This window comes from Nematostella vectensis, chromosome 12 (genome assembly GCF_932526225.1).
Source record: "Nematostella vectensis chromosome 12, jaNemVect1.1, whole genome shotgun sequence".
Classification (NCBI taxonomy): Eukaryota; Metazoa; Cnidaria; class Anthozoa; order Actiniaria; family Edwardsiidae; genus Nematostella; species Nematostella vectensis.
The window spans coordinates 10864482-10889727 of NC_064045.1; the positions used below are offsets into that span (position 1 = coordinate 10864482).

At 42.3% G+C, this 25246-nt stretch overlaps 2 protein-coding genes across 3 annotated transcripts; both read right to left on the reverse strand.

Annotated features, from left to right (window-relative positions):
- Positions 1 to 534: 534 nt before the first annotated feature.
- On the reverse strand, positions 535 to 6578 carry LOC116613968. The gene is made up of 2 exons (XM_032374488.2): positions 1481 to 6578; positions 535 to 841 (listed from the first exon to the last, which is right to left on the reverse strand). The coding sequence occupies exons 1-2, from the start codon at positions 5792 to 5794 to the stop codon at positions 578 to 580; spliced, it is 4578 nt and encodes a 1525-aa protein (XP_032230379.2). The 5' UTR covers positions 5795 to 6578; the 3' UTR covers positions 535 to 577.
- Positions 6579 to 6617: 39 nt separating this feature from the next.
- Positions 6618 to 25236, reverse strand: LOC5506117 (tectonin beta-propeller repeat-containing protein 1-like). 2 transcript variants are annotated; one of them, XM_048719751.1, is made up of 18 exons: positions 24767 to 25236; positions 21294 to 21434; positions 20777 to 20899; positions 20275 to 20397; positions 19585 to 19762; positions 17943 to 18058; positions 17332 to 17454; positions 16337 to 16490; positions 15527 to 15798; positions 14104 to 14786; positions 12800 to 12973; positions 12030 to 12086; positions 10531 to 10708; positions 9923 to 10058; positions 9615 to 9704; positions 8551 to 8657; positions 8109 to 8198; positions 6618 to 7433 (listed from the first exon to the last, which is right to left on the reverse strand). In XM_048719751.1, the coding sequence occupies exons 1-18, from the start codon at positions 25037 to 25039 to the stop codon at positions 7209 to 7211; spliced, it is 3243 nt and encodes a 1080-aa protein (XP_048575708.1). In that variant the 5' UTR covers positions 25040 to 25236; the 3' UTR covers positions 6618 to 7208. The 2 variants fall into 2 exon arrangements, with proteins under 2 accessions (XP_048575708.1, XP_048575709.1); XM_048719752.1 differs by lacking the exon at positions 6618 to 7433 and adding an exon at positions 7680 to 7745.
- Positions 25237 to 25246: the final 10 nt, after the last annotated feature.

Here is a 25246-nt window from a genome sequence, read left to right on the forward strand (position 1 = left end):
TAGATTCAGTCCATTCTTGTTCAAGCCCTACACCTCTGAATGAAAACAGCATCCACAGAACAACCTCCCATACCCCTCCTGGGACACGCTCTTTGCCAATGAAAAAAATCACGCTCATTCTAAAAAAAGATAGAACCTCGATATAACGGTATAAGAGGCAGGAAAATTATAAAAATCGCTTATAGGACCCGAAATGTTTACCTTGAATTATTGTTGTCTCGTTATATGAGACGTTGTATCGTTATATGAACTATCATGTCGAGGGTCGTCATATCGAGTATCGTTATATCGGGTAACGTTATATTGAGTGCCGTTATATCAAGTGTCGTTATATCGAGTACTGTTATATAGAGTATCGTTATATGAACTATCGTCATTTCGAGTGTCGTTAAATAGAGTATCGTTATAATCGGGTATTGTTATATTGAGTGTCGTTATATCGAGTATGGTTATATTAAGTATCGTTATATCGAGTATCGTTATATTAAGTATCGTTTTATCGAGATTCCAAATTACTTGCATTTCATCATACACTAGCTTTCATTTTTCTCCCATTTGAACGTGTATTGTATAAACTTTAGACACGATATCTAGCATTCCTAGTGCCCTTGGAGTCCTCCCAATGCGAACTGGACGGTACTGGAGTTCCCATACGTGAAGTTGATGATGTTTCGGAAAATTCAGTTATCGTAATTGAATCATCACTAAATCTTGTGTTTGGCTCGGAGCTACTTAGACTGACAGCTACGTCAGAGTAGCTTAGAACCGCTGGTCGTGGTCTGTCGGAGACTGGAGAAGAGGAATCCTCAACCGGTGGTTGGTTATACCTGCGGCGATTAATCTGTTGAGATAAACTATTCATTAGTTTTCCATTAGTTTTCTTTATGCTATTAGATATGTTTCCATAGCTCGAAAATAAGGACACTATGGTGCTTTTCCAATTTCTGAAGTAAGGGGTATTGTTAAGAAAAGTTTTAAAAGTATTATATATCTTTACTATTATAAGCGTTACGTCTGTCGGGTAAACGTTTTTGATTGGTCGAGCGGTATGACGTCATTAACCTGCACAAGCTTTTGCACGAGAATTCTTACAGGCGCCATTATGGAAAACACAGAAAAACATTCCGAAAACCCTGAGAAGTATTCTGAAGCTCTACGTAAGGTACATTTATTATCGTCACAAGGTGACGGGTCCTGTTCTGGTTAAATATTGGAACTTTTTATCTTATTGTCGCTGTGTCCTTATCACAGTGACAATATCACGTAAAGCGCAATACCACGTTAACTGTCTTATGTATTCTGTTGTTTTGTGTGTTTTTGCGGGTGGAAAGAAACACGCACGTCCGTTTGAGCCTCTGGTAAAAAAAAACAGGCATCCGAAGTATTGTAATTTAACCGCGAAACGGTCTATTCTATTTGAAAATAATTTATATTTCGCCGATAGTCTGAATCTAAATATTCAATCGGTGATAATGCTTACCTTCTCGTCCTTTGTTCCCAGTTTGTCTTGTCCTACCGCCCTTGGTTTACGCGCCTTCTTCTCAGAAGACTTTAACACGAGCTGTTTGCTCGACAAATATGGGCGCTTCTCCAGTTTCTGAAGCAAATCCCTTATGGTTTCAAGTCCTTGCAGAGGGGAGTCCAACGGCTGCCTCCCCCTCCCCCCAGGTGACATAGCCCCTCCCCTCCCGTCTGGGGATTTCCCTTGTCCAATCCGCTCCGGTGTTATTTGTCCCCTGTCCTTTCGCGAATGCTTTCTCGTGGGCGTAATCGATTTTGCTCTTTTTTGCAACTTTTTTTCCAACTCGTGAAGCCGCTTTTCAAGATTATTTCTCTTTTTTGATTGCCTTTCGGAATTACGGGAGGAACGTATTTGATCTTTATGCTCTGGCGTTGGTTTAGTCAGTCGAGAGTCTCGGAGATGAACAATGTCTTCATCCGATAGGTACGATTGGAGTTCAGACATGATCGAGGTGTCCGTACTTTGCACATCCCCTAATAAAGACTGTACTGTGGATATGATGTTATTTGGAGATTGTGCAACATCCGAAGATCGCGGCGACAATGTTGCAAACTCGTGCGCGACTCTTTCATCTTTATACCACTGTGGTCGGCCATTTACGGGTGCAACATCTGAGGATTGTGGCGACAGTGTTGCAAACTCGCGTGCAACTCTCTTATCTCTATAGCCCTTTGGTCGATTATGTATGGACGCTACTCTATCTTGTCCACGCACGAACACCTGCGCTCCTGTATCATTTCTAGTTGTTCCTTGAGCTTTAGCTTTGTGACACACAAACGCCTCCGAGTCTTGCGCCATATTCGCCTGCTGCATTCGACTTCTCATCGATTCTCTTTTACCAACGACGACCTTCCGATTTATTTCACAATCGCCAGACATATCACTATCGACCGCGTATCCGCGATTAATAGTGCTAAATCCCTTATGTCCTTCTTCCTCTAGCCTCTGAAGCCTCGCTTTCATTGTCTCTCGGCCACTAATGATAGGCCTGGAACTAGGTGCTACTTTCTGTTGAGCGTTTCCTAAGAAATAAGACTCGGATTTACTTGTTAGAAAAGGCCTCTCAATTATCATGTCTTCCGTATTGACCGTTCTTAACGTGCTTGCTTTTTTGTTGTATTTTCTTTCTACAGAAAGGAATTTCATTTCTTCAGTATTTGGTACGATTTCCTGAAGGTATTTATTTCGAATCACGTCCAGTTCTGCGTCATCGTCGGAAGAGCTTTCGTAAGATATAAGAGGATTCTTGGAAATAGACTGAGCTGTGTAGTTCAGGTAGTCGTGCTCAGCCACAAGGCCATTAGACATATTCCTTTTTTCGGAATTTTCAAAATTTCCAAGAGGACTTTGTCCATCCACATCTTTGCAATCCACATTTTTTTCTGTAAAATTCCGTCCAGGGACTCTTCTTGAAACATCGCTTATAAGTTTACTTTTTCCTGGATTCGTTTCTCCATTAAAATCTCTAACATTGTTTTGTCCAGCAAAACATTTTCCAGGCATCGCATTCCCTTGAATTGTATTCTCTGTATATTTCATGGGTGTCGATCCTAGGGGCGTAGCACCCGGTACACTATTGTCACTGCAAGTATACTGATGTATAGATTGATCACGTTCTGTGCTTCTCGCATTATCTTTTGCCGTACTTGAACTATGCAAGACAACCGGGGCATCAATATCAATGACTATAGAGTTAGTAGCCGCATCCGTCTTCCCCTGTTGGCTCTGTCCTCCAGATATTTTCAGAGTGACCCTTTGGTTTGGTCTGCCAGTGTCCACACCGTCGCGTTCATTATCTAATATAACTACACCTTTGCTTGTTGTGCCAGGTTGGCCTACTTGAACTGAATGCCGTGTTCCTGTAGTCTCAGCACCCAGATACTGTCCATTCAATGCTGCAGAGGTATCCCCCAGCATAGAAGTCTTAACTCCTTCACTTACCACACGAGAGGAAGCTTTAGATTCTTCTACAAGGCGGGGCTGTAAGGTTTCGGCTTCGTTTGCTGTGCGGGGCTCAGCCTTTACAACTTCTTCTTCAGCGTCAAAAAACTCATCATCCGAGTCCTCTTCAAAATTCACTTGCGAGTCTTGAGTCTCTGCCGCAGCTGGCACGGACTCCGCTGGTTTGTTCTTCCTAACCATCGCTACCAGGCGCACGACAACACCCACTACCGTCCTTATGATACCCACCAGTCCGCCTTTGCCTCCACCCTTTCCCACAGAGGCTGCGATACCAGCCAGACCAGCACCGATATCACCCCCACCGTCATCCGCACTTCTTGCCCCAGCAACAGGAACACCTTCCTCTTTCCCCGGGGTTTCATCTTTCTTCCCTGAAGCACCCTCCGATGTCTTTGCGTCTCCGCCTAACTCAGCACTAGATGCAGTGTCCGCAGATGCCCCATCGCCGCCCTTTTTACGGTTCAGCGCTCGCATTATCACCCGGAAAAGCCGCACGGCTATTTGTAATAGCCCGCCTGTTCGTCGCTTCGCTTCGTTGAGCCCTTTAGTAGCCTGATCGTTCAAGCTTTTTGTTGCCGCACTTGTAGACCCAGCAAAGTCCTTGGCGTCATCCATGACGCTCTCGATGGCTTCGGCTCCCAAAAGCGAATTTATCCCAGTTTCTACAGAACCTTTAGAATTATTTCCCTTAACAATCTGTTCTCTTGAACCGATAGGATATGCACTCAAAGTCGTTGTGTTTCTTCCTAACTCGTCTACTTTTTCTGTGTCCTTGGTTCCGCTGACTCGGTTTAAGTTCTCATTGAATGAAAATAACCCCTTGGTTGCAACAGCTTCAATATCGGACTCAACATCAGTTTTTGACAAGTTGGTCCTTTCGAATTCAGTTCTCAAATTTTGTGGCTTAACCGATGTCACACACTCCAAACTGCCTATTTCACCAATTAAATACCCACTTTCAAGTTGATACTGGCGAGATGTTGGTCCTGATTGAAGAAAGTCATTCTTTTCTAGCAAACTTATATCACTTTCTACAGAAGAAGCTTTCAGTGTCGACTTGAATGATACCTTATGATTTTTGCCTTTCTCGGGTAAATACTGAGTTCTTTTATCTCTTCTAACAGTGCCATCTTGTTGTGCTGCATTGCAAGATACCTTATCCACGGATTCCCCTTTTGTATCTGTTTTCAAACCGTTTGACAATAGCTTCACACCAGCTTTGGTAGCAGCTGAATTGGCTTCCTGCGTTAGCTTACCAGAAATAAAGTCCACTTCTCGATACAATCCCGAGCCAAGCTTTGCAGTCCCTGTTGCTTGAAGTAAAGGGTTTCCTTTTAATCCATCTAGAGAATGTTTGCCTGCTTTACCTGCTAAACTCGTCGCTTCTTGTGAAAGCTTTCCGCCAATAAAACCAACCTCTCTTATCAATCCGCTGCTTATTGAAGATACACCAGTCTTGTGTAGGACGTCAGTAGTGTTCTTGTTCACAAGTCTCCCAACTTCTGAAGATCCATGTTGTACAAGACTTGCAGCCTTTAATGAGTCGCTTTGTACGGCTTTGACAAGCTCCCCGGTTTCTCTTTCGAGCTCTTTGCTCGCCTCAACAAGTGTTATCCCGGATTTGTTTTGTTTTGCTTCGTTAGGTGGGCTTTGGCCACCTGTTGTCGTAGGCATAACATCTTGATTCACCTCCTCTTCAGCGCTCTCTTTACCCCTTCCTCCTTTAGTCAACTTTGCAAGCAATCCAACAACAACGACAATCAATCGAATGGCCTTTCCGAACGCACTTGGACCCGGAGCACCTTCATCTACTCTCGCACCTAACTGGGGTTCCTCGGGGTTTTCTCCTGGGTCCTTCTCTGTTTCCTGGCCATCTTCCTCCTGCTCACTGTCGCTACCATAGTCACCGACCCCCAGACCTCCCTCGTCATCTATCTCCCCAGCAACCTCATCCACCACCTCAATGATATCGTCCAACATCTCCAAGGCATCTCCAAGCCCATCAAGTCCAGCAGCATCCGCGTCACGCTTTCCTTTGCGCTTTTTTGATCCAAATAAAAATACCCCAATGGTAACTACAAAGGAAAAGGTCGGGAAGAAAGTCATCTTCCACCCTGAGAACCCAAACATTGATAAGAGATCCTTGATCAGACCCATCGAGGAGTCGATGACAGCGAGGAAAGTAACGATCTCGAACATGAACTTTTCAATGTAGTCACCGAAGTCTTCCACGATCTGAAGAAGTTCTTCGGTGATAGTAGGCTGCTTTCCGTCGACGACATCGACTTCTAAGCTCTCTTCCACATCCATCTCACAAAGATGCACTTATACAATCTTGGGTATTGTTTAAGGATTGCTAAAGTTCAACTTAAATTGCAAATGTATGACTTTTTTCGGGGGTTATTGAAACCACATGTTGACATTTCATTGGAGCATCCATTTCGTGTTATTTTCAGACACCTCAGATCAACAGGACAAAATAAGTGATAGTAAGATCTCTAGTTCCCAAAACGGCAAGCCTCTGTCCTTTACTTTTTCGTCTTTGTCATCGCCAACAATGCCGCACATTTTCCTTTACAATTTGATATTCATGCCCATCCTTGCAAAATATCTCCAACTGTTATTGAAGTTCGATCTAAAACACGTTCCTGAGATGTACCTGATCACTGAATTTAAAAACATGCGACAAGAAAAAGGAAGATACAATAAACATCGCTTTTGGGGAAAATAATAGCTGAACTCTATAAAATACCAAAACAAAAAACTCAAAGAAGCTTTGACAACACTGTCAAAATCTCGCTGTAGAATGATTTTCCATTTATAGGCATTTTTCCTAATATTTTGAAAACACCTTTTGGCACCCGTATTCCAACAGAAGCAAGTGCTTTACTTAGTACAAACAATGTTTTGCTTTTGCAAAAATAAACAAATTATTAACCCACCACCATTAGCTTTATAAACTGACCCGGCGTAATTTCTGGGCTGGGTTTCCTGTGGTTAGGAAACAGTTGGCTTTTGGCGGCAACCAATACAATACTTGGGACTAGGGGGACTGGGAGGAGGACTGGTTCCCTGTCAAAATTTCCAGTGACCCAGGGGAGGGGGGGAAGGGGGTAAGAACAAGTACAACAAGTACGTTTAGCTCTTTAATGAAAAGGCGAAAAGGTATAAGTAATAAAATCCAAATTCATTCTGCTATCTATATAAATGTTTGATTGTAAATAATTCGCTAATTTATGACATATGAAAACTATTAAAACTATTGAGACACCGTCTCAATATTGGTGCATTATTACTCCTTCGATCATAAATCTCTTTTGAGTATATATAAAAATACCACGAGATGTACCATTTGCTTCAAGCCTGAAAAGTGGCTGTTAGCCGTCATTTTGTCATTCTAGCATTTAAAAGGTGCGGGCGCCCGCTGAGCCGCCAAGCCCTTCACAGACGACAATTGTTGCATGCGCTTTGCTTTGCACGCGCTACACGAATCACGTTCTTGTAGCTCGCAACGCAACAAAAATTGAAGGGGTCGACCACAATAACACGGATTCAAAAGTATCCGGATTCGCTGGATCCAGCGCGCGTGTAAGTGTGGACGGAAGGCCTAAACGTATCAAAAAGTATACGAATCCAAACGAATCCGTGTTAGTGTGGACGGGCCCTGAAGTGCAAATTACAGGACCAATTTCCTCGTGTGACATGGCCTTTAGTAGACTTGGCATCAGACACGCACAGCTGTTGCACTGTCAAAGTCATCGTCGGAGAAACTCATTTCCACCGTGTCTTCACTATAGGAGCTATAAATATCTATGTTACTCAGGTCTAACTTGTTTTGCAGGGAGTCGACCTTCAAGAGGAGAGGGCTTTCTGCCACCTCCTCCCCTTCGTCTACTTCACTTAGGACATCTGGAGGGTCCCCACGGCAACAGACATTCCACCAGTGGTCCTGAGAAGTCATGGAAACAGGGGAATTATATAATATATAATCACTATATATAGACAATGACAACAGACATTCCACCAGTGGTCCTGAGAAGTCATGGAAATAGAGGAATTATATAAACATGACAACCATATATGGACAAAAGACATTCCACCAGTGGTCCTGAGAAGTCATGGAAATATAGGAATAATATAAACATGATGACCATATATGGACAAACAGACAATCCACCAGTGGTCCCGAGAAGTCATGGAAATAGAGGAATTATATAAACATGATGACCATATATGGACAAAAGACATTCCACCAGTGGTCCTGAGAAGTCATGGAAATAGAGGAATTACATAAACATGATGACCATATATAGACAAACAGACATTCCACCAGTGTTCCCGAGAAGTAGAGGAAACAGAGAAATTATATAAACATAATGACCATATATGGACAAAGGGCACATTCCAATTGGTCTAGAGAAGTCATGGAAATGGGGGAGTTATATAAAGACGAAAATAAAAATAGGTCCGAAAGATGCGTGCATGTAGCATGTGCGTAAAAGACGGGTGGTGTGGTATGAAAGTGGTAACGATAAGGATAGGAGGAGGTCGAAGAAATAAAAGGTCCAAGAGTGAAAACAGACTCAGCAGTATAATGCTAGTTGGCGAGATCTCGAAAACCTACCGGCAACGTAATTTCCCACCCAACCCCAATGGGGTTATCTTGCGTGACTTTGTAACGCTTCTCGATGGATCCCGCGTGACACATGTAAACCTGGAAATAACAATGATTGGTGAATGAACTAGCCACATCTGCGCGTGATACTTGCTAGGAAGCGGATTACTTGTGAAATCATGCGACGTAGTGACAAATGCGACCTCAAGCGTGACTTGTGTGTCTTACTGTGAAACATGCGACCTCGAACGTGACTTGTGTGTCTTTGGGTGTAAAATTCGGCCTCGAGCGTGACTTAGGCGCCCTAGTGTAACAAAGGCGACAAGAGCGTTTCTTGTGCGTCCCAATGTGACAAATGCAGCAATGAGTGAAAAATGCGATCCGGAGTGACACATCATCTAGCATGACACATCATCTAGCGTGACAAATATAACAAATGGTTTTCACTTACTTGGTCCTTGGGGCCCGCAGAGATGTGCGACACAATGCCCTGTTGGAGCTTCCATGCCGTGCCCTCCGGAAAAGTGTCCGTCACGTTAACTCGAAACCATATCGTCCCTGACACACAGGTATACATTATAACTTAAATGACAATGTTATCATGTTTCTTCATTTAACTACAAAGTGGAATACAACAATACAATACAAAAAGGAATACAACTACAAACACACTAAATAAACTGAATTTATGATAATATCCAGCAACATTATTTACAGTTGGGTGCTGTGGGGAGGGCACGCTGTTTTTCCCAGAATCGCACTCGGACTGTTGAGGGGGTGGGGGGGGGGGGGGGGGGGGTGGGTATAGCCCTCTAGACCATATTAGTCAATCTTGTTTTAAAAACTGTCGTTTTTCTAGCTCGCCCGGTCATTAGGCATTACATACCATATTTGGGAGTCCGCTTCAATCACATTTATCGCTTTTTTATCGCTCTAGAGCTTTGTAAATCGAGAATTTTCACGTAAACTTGCAGGAATTCGTGTTTACTACGATTTTGCCGGCAGCCATCTTGGAAATGAAGCCTAGTCCCTAACGTTTCAGAATATCACAGGTCTCCCGGGCGCTCGCCCCAGTCTCTTTTAGACCATTTAGAACAACGACAGCCATTGATTGATATGGTCAATACGTATTTGGGTACTACAGAAACTCAGATTTTCTTTTTGGCAGCAAGCTTAGATTAATGAAAAAAATCCTTGCTACGCCTCCTCCTACAAATCAACTTTTTATCGTTAATTCTTCTTCTAGCGCCCTGAAAGCTGTAAAGCAGGCCTTTACATAAATATAGGGCGTGGGAGAGGGGGCGATACAGAAACATTAAGAAAATATTTTGTAAAACAGGCCATTTTTCTACGATTTAAAAGAAAAACACGACCCTGGGGATCCTGCTTATTTGAGAACAAGACTTCTTGATACTACCTGGTGAAGGGGCACCTCTACCTGGTATATACAGATGCCCTGATCATCATCGGACAATTATGAATTCGTTTGAAGGAAATAAGTTCTGTAGATCTTACCATCTTTATCGCGAGCCCACACTGACGAAGCTCCAGCGGAGACTTGTACGAGTAATGGCGGACGCTCGCTGATATGAAACCACCGGGCCCCTAACATATACAAGGCTTAATCACCGGGACCCTAACATATACAAGGCTTAATCACCGGCACCTAACATATACAAGGCTTAATCATCGGATCCCTAACAAAAACAGTCGAGACAAGTCGACAAGTCGAGAGTAAACACAGCAAGATAATAACAGGACCTAGATTATCAGGAGTCTTTATCATTCCATTGTCCTGCTTTTCAGACATGTCTTATTTTTACCTGTAATCTTGTTCTCTTCGAATCCTGCCCGAAAGTAGGCAGTACCATCCTCGGCAACGCCCCAGACATGCCCCTTGCCCCCAATGGAAATACTAACAAATGGGACATCTGTGATCACGTGCTCCCACGACTTGCCCTGCGGACCAAAATCTCGAGTTAAGCAAACAGATTCGTTTACTTCTACAGTACCTTTAACTTTAAGGTAATACTGGGTGTTTAATGGATACTCGCAAATTACCCTAAAATATATTCAGACAGAAGACATTAAAGAAATACATCCATGTATTTCCTTAGCACACATTTGACGTTGTGTCGATGACCTTTTTTCTACCGACCATCCAGGCAGACACACACTTATCCATAAGCGACTAGTTACCTGTGGACATTTGTCAATGACCCCATTTTTACCGACCACCCAGACAGAAACACACTTGTCCATTAGCCAATAGTTACCTGTGGACATTTGTCAATGACCCCATTTTTACCGACCACCCAGGCAGACACACACTTGTCCATAAGCGACTAGTTACCTGTGGACATTTGTCAATGACCCCCATTTTTACCGACCACCCAGACAGAAACACACTTGTCCATTAGCGACTAGTTACCTGTGGACATTCGTTGGTGACCCCGTGTCTGTAGAGTACATCTCCCTTGCTACCGACCACCCAAACAGACACACACTCGTTAGGTTTCTTCAGGGGCTTAATCTGGACCGTCACATCTCTTAGCTTGACAGATGGAGTCACTGGAAGCCAAGGGCCACTTGTTGTCAGCTTACATCGCCTGGTAAGTCATACGGAAAAAAATAACACTTTTTCACAGCCATTGTAGGAAACACGTCGCGCACGACATGTAACGTTCAACATATTTTCTGAATTTTTCTCAGTTTAACAATGCCAAGAAAATTGTATCACCCTTTAAATTTTGTAGCCGGCGACAGAGTAACGTTTCTTGTTATTCGAGAAAACACTTTGGTGTCTCAGCTACAAGATTTGGTTAGCTAAACTATGAAACATGTCGTAGGCTACATGCTGCGCGAGATTATGCCACTCACGCTAAATAGAGTGTTTGGTAGCAGGGGTGGCGGGAGGGGAGGGGCAGGGGGTGGGGGCGCCTGAGCGGATGTTTCTTTAGATATGAACGTTATTTAAACTAACGGGTTTCAAGCCGTTCATACGCAACCGACAACAAATTTGTTGTTAAAATGCCGTTCAAAAAACCTAGGTTATCCCCCGCGTTCTCATAAATAGCGCTTAAGAAATTGAAACACCACCCACCCAAAACCACTACCCACCCCTCCCCACCAACATTCCCCCCCCCCCCCCCACGGGACCATTCCGCCGCCCCTAGTTAGTGATGTGTGTAAGTTTTCAAGCACTAAAACAGTAGCTGATACTCAAGCGCTACAGACAAAACGCTGGCATAGTGTGTCCTAAGTAGTTTAAAGTGTGCCGACATGACGGAAAAAAACCCGGACGGGACGCTTCTAATAAGCCCATTTCACATCGAATAAGGCGGAGAATTTCTCTGAGTACACAGTAACTTATAGCAAACAAAATATCAAGTGCGACCTTTTTTAAATTGATGCGACTTTTTGTAAAGTGTCATTGAAATTTGAGCTTTTCGTCCCTGAACTGATACACAGGGCAATAATGATCAAGGAAAAATTATCTTAAAAAGCCAAACTCTGGTTATGTGCACTTCGGCCTCACGTTATTTTTGTTTTGAAAATCAGTCCGTAGAACAAGGAACCTATAGCCATTGTAAGTAATTGTGTCTTCTCTCTATATCTGGAATTGCGCGTTTTCCAGGTTTTTCCGTCATGTCAAGTGTGCCAGTTATTTCTGCAAACCTGCAAATAATGTCACTGAGGTTTACAAATTTCGTACTAAAGTTGATGATACAGATGTAGCGTCTCCCGTGGTTCTATAAGCTTGCTCAACCAAGCGTTAACTCGCGTTAAAGCGTTAATGATTGCAGCGTAGAAACTACGTCCGTTAGTTGGTCTTAATGGAGGTATGCAATATATTGTCTGTATGAATAATGGTACGGGGGGGGGGGGGTGGTTTTACGGTCGCTTTTAAGAGGGTCCAATGTATCTTACCTTTTCCACTTCCTTCTTCTCACGAAGTCATTCAAAAACTTCTCCGGGTGGTACTGCCTAAAAATAACATTATCCGTAAATACATGAGAAAACAATAACGTGTAAATTACAAATGGCATGCCACGAGTGTGCTGATTATGACACGTAACAATAGAATCACATGAACTGGCCATAAAGCCGGCGCGAAAACAATGTCCTGATTCTCGAAGAAGGTCCATCACGCCGCCATTTTATGCTCCCGCTCAACGACGAATCACACAAGCATCCATTTCCATCGGCTAATTCAAGCGGGATATTTTCAATCAAATATCGTCAATAACTTCATTCGTAGATTGTTATTTTTCTTCCGAAGTTTTCTTCCGAATAAACCGCTTTATGATTTTAAATGATAAACAATAACATAGAACTGGGTGATCGACATTCTTTAAATAAGCATTTTTTTAATTCTTCGTGTCTTTGGGGGCCTTTGTTTGATGGGGGGGCTTTATGTTGAAGAAGGACGTTGCACGCTTTTCCTTATAACGGCTTTTAGCAAGGTTTGAAGAGGAACAACTGCGAGATTCGCCACGTGCTCGGAAACCCAGCGATCCATGTAAGAATCATAAGTAAATAACTATCACAGTGCCCTGGCAAGCCTCGAAATGCTAGGGGGCACGATACAAAAACATCAAGAAAATATTGAATATTTTGCCCCAATTCCCTACCCCCTGCTAGGGCCTTGTATTAAATAAAAGTCCGTACTCTTGGATGGCACGTGATAAGCTCGTTACCTCGGGAAGTCCACCGCGTACTGCCAGCCCTCCTTGTCGGTTATCCCCGGACGCGTGTCAACCTGCCATTGGTTGGTCCAGTGCCACTGACTGGAGGGTAATGTATATCCCTCCTTCGTGCGCTCGTAGACACCGCTCTTGTCGCTCCACACCCAACGGTCACTCGGAAGACGCCTGGAATTAAGTTGTAAAAGCTGTGTTAGGGTTTGACGGTCGAAATAAGGATGCATCTAAGTTAGATTTCAACCTCTTCGTGATACCTCACGAATGGTGGCAGTTTTTAAGGAATGACATACAGTCCCTCACTAGTGGTACTTTTGAAGCACTCGTGATAGGTACCGAGTCATCCTCGTGTAGTACCGACTCGTTCTCGTGTGATTCCGAGTCGTTCTCGTGAAGTACCGAGTCATCTTCGTGAAGTAACAAGTCACCCTCGTATTATACCGAGTCACTCTCGTGTGATACCGAGTCGCCTGCGTGGAGTACCGAGTCGCCTTCGTGTGATACCGAGTCGCCTTCGTGAAGTACCGATGCACCTTTGTGTGATACCGAGTCGCCTTCGTGAAGTACCGAGTCACCTTTGTGTGATACCGAGTCACCCTCGTGTGATACCAAGTTGCCTTCGTGAAGTACCGAGTCATCCTCGTTAAGTACCGAGTCATCCTCGTGAAGTACCGAGTCATTCTCGTGAAGTACCGAGTCATCCTTGTGAAGTACCGTGTCATCCTCGTGAAGTATCGAGTCACCCTTGTGAAGTACCGAGTCGCCCTCGTGAAGAACACAGTTATCCTCGTGAAGTGCCGAGTCATTCTCGTAAAGTACCGAGTCATCCTCGTGAAGTACCGAGTCATCCTCGTGAAGTAGCGAGGCATCCTCGTGAATTACCGAGTCGCCCTCCTGAAGTACCGATTTATCCTTGTGAAGTAACGAATCATCCCCGTGAAGTACCGAGTCGTCCTCGTGAAGTGCTTCGACAATGGGCTGATCCAGGAGGACAAATTACATTGTATCATCGAGCCTCTTAATCATTTGAATTTGCTTAATCTTCAGCCCTATTGAACCCCCACTGCTCAAAGACGATCAAGTAAAGAATAACTTCATACGATTGCCAACGTTATTATTCCCAGTGATAAAAACCATTTCACGTGTTGCACAAAAAGCTCATAATCCATAGAAAATGGTGTTCTGGAGTTACAGTGTATCAAGTGGATTTATGTGTATCTGAAATGCATTATTTTTTTTTTGCGGCAAAATATTCTTTATACAAGTCTGACAAATATACTATTAATGTTTCAAGCTCTCACCTGTCGGAGAACCCCTCTATAGGATTCCAGCGCTGGTTCTCGTAGATATAATGTATGTCACAATCCTCTTGATTATAAATACAGGAGGTGCTACTAGCGAATCCGGGAAAAATCCCCCCACCGTATCCCCCAGAGTACACATACGGCACGCCATCGAACCCAATCCCCCACACGACTCCGCTAACTCCAGCCTCGACATGGCGCAAATGACCACCGATTTGGTGCCAAAATTGATGACTAGGCTGTTCCGCCTCAGACACGGGGGCGTGGCTTACGAACACGTCCCCGCATGACGTAATAGCCCATAGCGCCTTATAAGGAGCGGGCCCTTCACTGCTATTGGCCCTAGCGGAAGAAGTAGAAAGGGTTGTTACCCAGTCATTGAGGTCCTTTTCTGACCCCATAGCTATGACAAGCGGGTTTCGCTCGAATGTGCGGACCGGGGTATGTACCGCGAAGCAGTTGCTGCGTGCCAATTTTGAGACGATGCAGACACATTTGATCTCGTTTAGAGGGATCCTCATTTCGCCGTACGTGAGGTGGCTTGATGTCTTCTCGTAATAACAGAGCAGTGCACCGTGGCGTTCCTTGCAGCCTTGGTCGAGCTTGATCACGCAGTCGCACCACAAGTTGAAATTGGCGTCCACAAGCATCTGGCAACGGATCTTCTTTGACCAAGAGCCCTAACACACAGTGGAAGTTAGGATGTAGAACGCAAGTGTTACAGATTCACAATTACGGGTCAATAAATAGCTACACAGCGGGCATCAGTGTTAATATGGTCACAATCAGGGGTCAGTAAAAAAAGCTAGAGTCCTAACACACAGCGAGATGTAGAATGTTAATGTCCAGAGACGTACAGTATTTAAGGGGAGTCAGGGGGGAGCACATTAAATCAAAGATACGGGAAAAAGTTTCAAACATCATATGCTTTAAATTAAAATAAAAAAAATCACATGCTTTATGTATTATTGTCCCGTTACAAATGCCTGCATTTTCCCCATAACGGATGAATAAGTTAAAGTACATAAAACATATCTTTAAACAATTACAAGCAAAACAATTTATCCCAAGTTATACGAAAATTGTGGCCATACATACAAATCAAGTTCAAAGTTAGTTCGTTTACAGTTAAAGATGGCCAATCACGCCGCCATTTTATGATCTCAAAGATACATTTCCATCGGCAATGACCGAGACATTTTCAATAAAATATCGTCAATAAAGTAGTAAAATTCAATCGTGGGTGGTTATTTTGGAGGTTTTCTTGCAAAAAAAAAAACTTAAAAAAAGGAGTGGACAAAAATAAAGGAGTAGTTAATCAACCATATAGCATATTTTGGTCGAATGCTGTAAAACACTACACGGTCGAGAATATGAACTGTAAACTCAAAAGCAAAATTTGTAGTCTGTAATATAATACCTGCGACACAGCTTCCTCGTACGACTCAAAAGCGTTGACTTCCTTAAGATCACGTGACCTCAGCGCCACAAGCACGTCATTCCTCCACGCCGCGTCACGGAAGGCCAGGTTGCTGATGCTCATGCTGCTTACCGAGGACAGGAGTCCGCGGTGGTTATCGTTGAAAAACGAGGCGTCTACGTCACACGCACCACAGGCAACCCACGTGAGAAACTCGATGTTGCGAGGAAGGGTAGAGTGACGAGGACTTCCGCCATAACCTTCATCAGAATCTATAAGCAATGGAAATCCAGCAAAACCTCGATATGTACACCTCCAATACAGTATAACTGACTAACACAATTCTTAGGGGTAACCTTTTTAAGGGGATTGAGACTTACAGAAAATGTACTGAGGATTCTATTCTTGCGGTATCCTTAAAAAAACGAGGTTTCACTGTAGCAACCTTGTCCCCAAGGTCTTCTGGGTAAATGAGTCTAGGGAGTCAAGAGAAAAGGAAAAAGAGAAAACATACAAAGGAATGAAGATGAAAAAGAAGAATAGATAAGAGGAAAGGAAAGAGTGGGCTAAGCCTAGTACTCGCAGGATTATTTCCAGTGTTTTTCGTGCACAATTTGGTGATCTTTCAACTCGTGGCCGCTACCTTCTTCCCCCCCCCCCCCAATCTAGTCTGGCCATGGGCTAGCTACCTAGAGGTGGGAGCTTTAGTAATGCAAGACGGAGTTCCTTGCACTGAAATCATTGAGTAAATGCGAGCATGTTACAACTGGCTTTATAATTGATAACTATAATTTCTTAATCCTTACTGACCCTGGCTGTCTAGTGAGCTGACAGTAGATGTGCTGCTATCAATATCATGGGATCTACTTGTCTTGATGATCCTCCACTGACGACCACTAAGCTCATCTGGTTTTACGTCAGTCCTGAAGTAGAGATGATCCCCACAGGTACTCAAAGCAAATACCTGCAACAGAAAGAGTAAAATTTTCAAGGCATCAGTATCGCCTTTAACATCATCATCATTATCAATGACGTCATCAACTTAATTGTCATCATCGATCACCATTAGCATCACCATCATCATCACTGTCACCATCACCATCGCTATCGCCGTCGCCATCACCACCGCCACTGTCACCGTCACCATCGCCATTTTCATCACCATCACCATCACCACCACCATCACTATCAACACCACCATCACCATCACCATCAACACCACCATCACCATCACCATCAACACCATCACCATCAACACCATCACCATCACCATCACCTCAACCAGCACCATCAATCACCATCACCATCACCATCACCATCACCATCACCATCATCATCACCACCACCACCACCACCACCACCACCACCACCACCACCACCACCACCACCACCACCACCACCACCACCACCACCACCACCACCACCACCACCACCACCACCACCATCACCATCACCATCACCATCACCATCACCATCACCACCACCACCACCACCACCACCACCACCACCACCACCACCACCACCACCACCACCACCACCACCACCACCACCACCACCACCACCACCACCACCACCACCACCACCACCACCACCATCACCACCATCACCACCACCATCACCACCATCACCATCACCATCACCATCACCATCACCATCACCATCACCATCACCATCACCATCACCATCACCATCACCTCAACCAGCACCATCACCAAAACCATCACCATCACCATCACCATAACCAGCACCAGCACCATCACCATAACCATCCAGTAAGCTGCTGTTTCCTATCGCCCATGATTTACCTGATCATTTGGTGCCACAGCTATTAGCAGGAACCGGCCCACCATCTGAATCCAGGATGAGCCAGTAGTGTCCTTAGTAGAGCTACCAGCGGACCCAGTATTCACTCCTTTTCTGAACCACACCTGGTGCAAAACATCAGGGAGATAGCAAGGATTTTCTTAAGGGGAAGCAGGCATACAGAAAAAAAAATGCCACCTTTCCATTATTGATAAATGAGTCATGAAATTCTCGAAAGTAAATTAAATAAAGATAACAGCAATACCCAATCATTGACTCTATAAAAAAAAATGATAAGGGGCTTCTGAAGGCAAAGCTGCTATTGAGAATCTCTTGATCATGAGCAGGAAGTAATACCAAGCCAAACTACAGTATGTGGAAATCACCTCACATCTAGCCTAACTGCAGGCTTTGATAGTTTTTTCGGCACGAAAACCCCGAATCCCGAAAAGTTCAAACAACCCAGCTGCCATCTTAGATAATGTGCTCCGCAGCGGGAGGGATGGGCGGGGCAGGGGGAGAGGGGGGAAAAAGTTCTTTTCCCCCTCCCCCTGCCCCCCCCACTTGGGTGACAGCCATCAATCACTGACATGTCAGTTAGTATGTACAGTACCTGCCCATCCTTGGTGAGGCCCCAGATGCTGTTCACCCCTGCGGATACCTGCAGCAGTTGGTTTGCCTCAGGGTTTGTAGAGATGGATGGCGGACTAACTTGTGCCCAGTCGCTTCCTAAAAAATTTCAATGTTTTTAAAACAGAGAAACACCTACAGGTGGTAGAAGAATATTATTTTCTTTAAAGAATGTAATCTTTGAAAGCCTTCATAGCGTTTTTAGAACAGAGATGCTTATTTTCAGGAGAACTCAAGATCAGATAACTGGAGCAGGTCGAGTGATTCGCCCCCTTTTCATTTTTTTTTCATAGTGAATGACCTGTATAACACTATAAAAGTGCTCCAATTAGACCAACCAGAGCATCTGTAATTATATATCAATTATTTCATAATTCAAAGATTCTTCTATAACAGGAGGGTTCCACTGTTATTAATATCTTCATAGTTGTTATTCTTAATTCCAAAAAGCTGATAGTGCAGATACAGCAGGAATTAAGTGTTAAAAATATGGGGAAATACACAAACTGATGTCATTTTGTGACCACAGTACTGCAAAGCTATGCAGAAAAAGAAGCCTTGTATTATACTATAGTAAAATAAAAGCCCCATTGGCAACCAAAGCGATTGTTGTTGTTTTGAAATAGCGCCATTGTCTTGCGAGTGATTTGATTGGAGGACTATAATACACATAATTATTCACAACACCCTCAAGGTGCGTATTTCATCTTGTTTTTCCCAGTGAAGAAAGCCAGTATTTAGGAAGACAAGAACATAACGTAACGAAGAAACGACCAAGCAATGCATGGTTATTTGTTCCGGTCGTCAAACAGCGCGAAGGAGGTCACAGAGAGTCCCTTCGTTGGAGCCATGATTGCCAACCGGCTTAAGCTACACCTGGAGAAGGCGCTTATTAACAGTGGTGAGACTATTTTCCTTCCCTCTATATGTGAATGAGTGGCTCAGAGTCTGAAAAACTTCCGGAAATACTAAACTCAACTTCCTTTGTAGTCGAAACGAACACAAAAAAAAAGCGAAGATTGTTTTCATCTTGTGTTAAATATACTCATAAAATGCAAAAGAGATTTTGTATTGTTCTTGGACGGCAGTTAACGATTAATTAAGTTTCATGAACCTTTTACATACTTCAATTTCCCGTGAACTTCGGCCTTCGGCTCGAGGTGGTTTCATATTGAAATTGCATAAATGCCAGCATATAGATAAATCTTAGAATTATTTTCCAGGTATTGTTGTAAAACGATAAAGTAATGACTATTTAAAACTTTGAGCCGCATTTCGATGGTTTTAACACGATTTTAACAACGATAGAAAAGGTTTCTTAAAAGGTTGAAACAATTTTTATTTTAGCGCAGCGCTAAAATAGAGCCTCGATCTGATGTAGGCTTGGTTGCTTATGGGCCTTTAAAAGAATATTAGTCACACACCCAGGATTTGCTGGGGGGAGGGGTGGGGTTTGCAAGATGGTGGGGTTGTGGGCGCCCCTTGCATCCACACCCCTCACCACACAACTGTTAATAACACAACCTAATAACCATGATGCCTCTACAACGCATGGATTTATGCATGGTTGAGAGTTACAAAAAAAAACTCAGGAGACTACACACATCTTTGTCAAGCAACAGTACCTGTCAAGTTATCATAGGTGATGCCAGTGCGCACAACAGCAAGCCCCTCCCATGTGATCCCCCAGACAGCCCCTGTCCGACTGACTGACAGCTGAATGATGGAGCCTGGAGGAGAAGCCACTTGTATCCACTTGTCACCTTCAGGGTTGGTGTCCTTTATACCTGTTCTATGCACAACCTTGAGACAAAGAAAGGGGGATGAGTGTTTTTAAATAAACAACATCACCAGAAACCAAAGAAGGCAAAAATAAAGGCATGAAAAATTCACTTCCTATAAAAGTACAAGTACCAGCACTATACTTTAACTTTCCATGAAAAGTCACATTCTATAGAATAAACAGCATTATATATGCACTTCAGCTTTCCATGAAAAGTCACATTCTATAGAATGAACAGCATTATATATGTACTTCAGCTTTCCATGAAAAGTCACATTCTATAGAATGAACAGCATTATATATGTACTTCAGCTTTCCATGAAAAGTCACATTCTATAGAATGAACAGTATTATATATGTACTTCAGCTTTCCGTGAAAAGTTACATTCTATAGAATGAACAGCATTATATATGCACTTCAGCTTTCCATGAAAAGTCACATTTTATAGAATAAACAGCATTATATATGCACTTCAGCTTTCCATGAAAAGTCACATTCTATAGAATGAACAGCATTATATATGTACTTCACCTTTCCATGAAAAGTCACTGCCCAAACGGCCAAGTAGCTGGGATCTACACCAGGAATAGCAGACCCACCAATGGCAAGGTCCTGAAAGGGCTCTTTTATAGGGTCTTCACTTATCCCAGGTATCTGGGAAAGAAATAATTTTCAAATCTTAAAATCCCACAAAATAAATTTGAGAAAAAGTATTTTCTGTAAAATTAACCTTGAAAATCAAGGCATATATTATACATAAAAGTGTGCATTTGACATGGGGGTAAACACAGTACAGCAGATTTCAGTCTCACTACCTTTTATTGTAGGTGAATAGGTAAATAATTGTTAAAAAGAAGCTCAAGAGCAGGGAGATTTTTTCATTCAACTATTTTTTTCACAAAATTTAAGATAGCTTTTCTTTATGTTTTCTTATTTTTCCTTTTTTATATCCCTGTTATTTCGTATGTATGTACATAATAAGTATATTTAGGGTAATGTACTGTAAGGGAACATGTATCTCCTGTACACTTACCAACAACCATCTGTCAAAGCCGTCAAATTTGCAGTATCTGGCCCAGCACCTGCGTCGCACACAAGATGATCTGGACTGCTCAGAGTAGTACTTTCTTGGGAAGTCAATAGCATACTGCCAGCCCTCCAAATCAAATAATACATAATAATCACATCCAAGCATACCTTTTTATTGTACATTGTATACAGTAATAAGTATTTCCCGAATCTTGAACATTTCAGAACTATGGTTCCTTGTTTTCATGATATCACCTCTCTCCTCACTACTGCACGCTTTTGTTGGTCAGGGCTGTAGCGGGGGATAGGGCACAGAGGGGAGGTCGGCACATGCCCACCCCCAAGGAAATGACAAGTAGGGGCATGGTATGTCCAATGTTTATGTCAAATCTATGTCCCCCCTAATATTTTGAGGCCTGCTATAGCTCTGTTGTTTCACCAACTGTTTCTTTGCCACATCCTGTAATAAAAAAAGAAGAAGAAGAAGAAGAAAAATCCCTTCTTATATTATAAAAAATCACCTCTATATCCCCTTGGATGCTTCTGTCAATGTACCAGTCTCCTTCCCACACCCAGTAATCAGAGGGAACCCTGTAGTCTTCTTTGGGTAAGTGTGTTCGACCATCTTCACTGCTGAAGCCCCATCGGTCAGAGCTGAATCTCTGGAGAGGTGGAGGATTATTATTTTATTTATTTATTTTATTTTTTTTTTTTTTGCTGAGAATAAGCAATTTGAAGGCTAGAAAGGAGGATCCTTACACATTTTTCTGTATTTAGGCACAATTCATGAGTTTTTCTGTGATCAATCATGTTTCATAATAAACTAGACCCTGCGCGCAGGGTTGACTGGGATACCTGGAGGGGGGAATGTTGGGGTTGACGTGTACAGTGTTTGACGTATAAATGATACTGCAAAACTGGCTGCCATTTTAAAAAAGTTTGTCTCTGTCATCAGTGATGGTGTACTTGTGCCGAGAACTAAACAAATGTAAATGGACTCAAATGTCTTATGATATAATTCAAGTATTTAGAATAACCAAGGGAATATACAAAACAACAGTGGCTAAGTCTAAATCTTCTATCGGATAGACTACATAAGAATTCAGGGACTCATGCCAGCTACAGTAGAACCCCGCAAACGAATTGTGGTACCAAAATCTGAGAACCAGACATCTCCTAGAATTGGTAATTTACACTCATTGTAACAGTGGGCTCCTTCTATTATCCTAAAAACAAACAGTCTATGGAAAGGTTATTTGCAGAAATAGGTCAATGGTACAAACAATGTATTGAAGGACTCCTGACTAAGCCTGTTAGATTATATAAAAGGCATTTTACTAAAATGAATAAACAATCATTTGTTGCATTATTAACCATACCTAAGTATTACTCTACTGGTTTGTGACATTGTTAACAAATGACTCATCACTGGGTTCATTTAAAGGGTCTAATCTTTGTTCTTTTCCTCCATCACATGAAGCTTTCACTGTGTTAAGACATGTATGGCACAAGAAACTCAAATTTTTCTGCAATCAACACCTTTGAATTAATAAAGATATATATATAATCTTGAGTTGCATTGTAAATGCCATATCATAACACTGATTAGGGCAAAAAAGAATTTTCTGAATTTAAATAACAATGCTAGCTGTACGTGAATGTGCCTTCTCTATGCTAGTTATGCTCTCTACTCCCCAAAGGCAAAGCGTTTTGGTAGAATTTTGCAAAAGATAAGGGGTAAATTTGCTGTTACACCAAAAGTGAGCCATAATTATAACAATATAGATTGTTTTCATTGTTCACGGCATTTGTTATTTTACGTGCAAAGTAAGCAAAAATATCTATTTATGCTTTCATATTTTTTAGCAAACACAGTTTTTGGAGACAAAGGAGAGGGGTATAGAATACCGGACATGGAATTAGAACATTATTTCAGTAAGTAAGCTACCAGGCGCAAAAACACTACGAAGACAAAGTATAAGCTTAACTTCTAGTTTTTTAATGCAAATATTAACCAGAAAACATATAATGACATTCAATGAGGGATAGAGGTTTGATTTTAGAAAAGAAAAGCTTATCGAAAGGAAACAACATGTATTCTAAAAATAAACAGAAGCCTTTATTAAAAAACACAAAATGGCGATTTATATATAGTAGACAGTTCTAATCAGCTGATTCAAATATCTACTTCCGAATAGCAAAGTGAGGTAAATACCTTTAGCTCATTCTTGAGTAATCAGGTCACAAATAAGGTCTTGAGACTTGATTGACTGCAAGTTTGAAGTTTACACGGGTCTCAACGCGACGCTAATGTACAACACAGCGAAATTTTCCGTAATCATTCCGAGTTTAACACGACTTTTCACAATAACTTGATAAAAAAAAAATTAAGCTATGGTGAAATTTACAGTAATAGAATCGCGAATCTGGCATTTTCTACTGCACAAATAATATGGATCTGAGAGGTGGAATTACAAAATCCAAGATGGAGACCATGACAGAGTTTGTAGTATAGAGCTGTGCAAACCTTCTGCGGTAACTAGGCCAGCGATGACGAAATGAGGGGAGGCTAGATTAGCATAGATACAGTACTTCGTGTAAGAAAAAGGCCTGAGTAAGGTCGCAGCAAGTACACTAAAAAAATACACACACAATGGTGCATGGACTTCCTGGGCATTGCACAATAATGCACGTTGTTAGGAAAGACGACAAAAAATAAACAAAAAAAACAGTTGCATTTTACAACTGGGCTACCACAGGTATCCCAGTAACTAGTGTTGCTTGACAGAGGAAGTTCTTAACTAAGAATGTGTAGTTCCAGAAAATATCCATCTCCCCCCCTCTATGGAGGGGATTAGAAATTCCTGGGGGGTGGGGGATTCAAATGCCCAGGAATTTCCAGAGGGGGGGGAGGAGGGGGGGGGGAAATGCCCTTTTTCCTTAATGGTTGCTGTATTTATTTTTTTTCCAGGGGGTTGGAAATTCCAGAGGGGTGGGGGGTCATACCTCCGACCCCCTCAATGGGGGGGGGGGGGGTAATGGATATTTCTGGATCTACACAATCACTATTAATGGCTTTAAAAGATTGTAATTCATATCAAATTTCATCCTTCGTGAATAATGGCGACGATAGCAATCTTTTATTATGGGTTTTAAATTGTATATTTTCATTGTTCCTGCAGCTGATCAGCCAACAAATATTTGTACCTTTTTACACCGAATTTCAGAATTTAATACCAGCGAGAACTTACACAAATATAACACTTTGTCAGCAACAGCCTTAAAAGATCACACAAAAAATAATTTTTACTGGAAATTCTAAACTTATACCTTGAATTTGATTCTTCAAGAAGCACAAAAATACCCCTAATGACCCCTTAAGATATTTTAAACATGTCATATAGTCTTATTACAATACTTATATAACACCTTTTTGTAATACTCTCAGGGGGGATTTTGAAAAGCAAGAGATATATGGTCCAAATGGTAATTTGCTTCTCTAAGCAAGAGATCCTTGGTCCAAATCCAGGCCCAGGTTTTAAAACCTAGGCCTACATGCTTCATCTTGTCAACACAAGGCTATTTTTAGGGATTGTCAACTTTATGGGAAAGGTACATATTTGTTTTTCTTGGTCCACCTTTTTTGCAGGCTTTTGGGCTACTCAACTGTTTTTCTTTTAAATTTTGTGTTACCTCCTTAAAGTCAGCATATGGCCAGTCCCTTAGGGAAGGTGGATTTATTATACTTAAAATATTCTTAAAATTACTTAATATACTTAAAATTATTATACTTAAAATTGTCACAACATCACAAGCAATTTCGCAGTGCCAATAGCAACAACGCTACATTGAGGAGCAGGTCAAAGCATTATACGTATTATCTAATTATTTATGAATACTAAGTCATATGTCTGCTGCCTCAAAACAATAACAAACTTGCAAATATAATAATTATTGGTTGCGCCTGTTGCATCACTTGATGTATTTGACTCACCGATTTCTCAGACCATCCATTCATAAAACCCCATCGCTGGTTTTCCCATGTTTCCACGCGTACACGAATGGCGACCTCGGTTGAATGAACGTACAAACAAGGTTGTTGATTAGCGTTGATCGCCCAGGCACATTGTGGAACTGCAGAGACGCGCTTAAAACAGTTTCGAGATCCCAACTCTGGCGTGGATACCTCTGTCCATGAATTGTCTCGAAGATTTACAAGAAAAGTTCGACCTTCGCGATCGATAATCCATAGATTGGCAGCGGACATTTTCGCTTCCTGTTTTACCCGGAAAATGCAACAGGTTTCTAGGAATCTTCATCAGAAAATTCCCCTGGACGCAATCCGTTATATAGACAGGTATAAAATCAAGTTTTTTTGGTCATTGTTTAAGAAAAGAGGTCTAAACCGAACAGAAAATTTAAAAAATGCAAGATGTGAAATCCTGGGACAGGAAGTGAAAACATCGACCAGGCA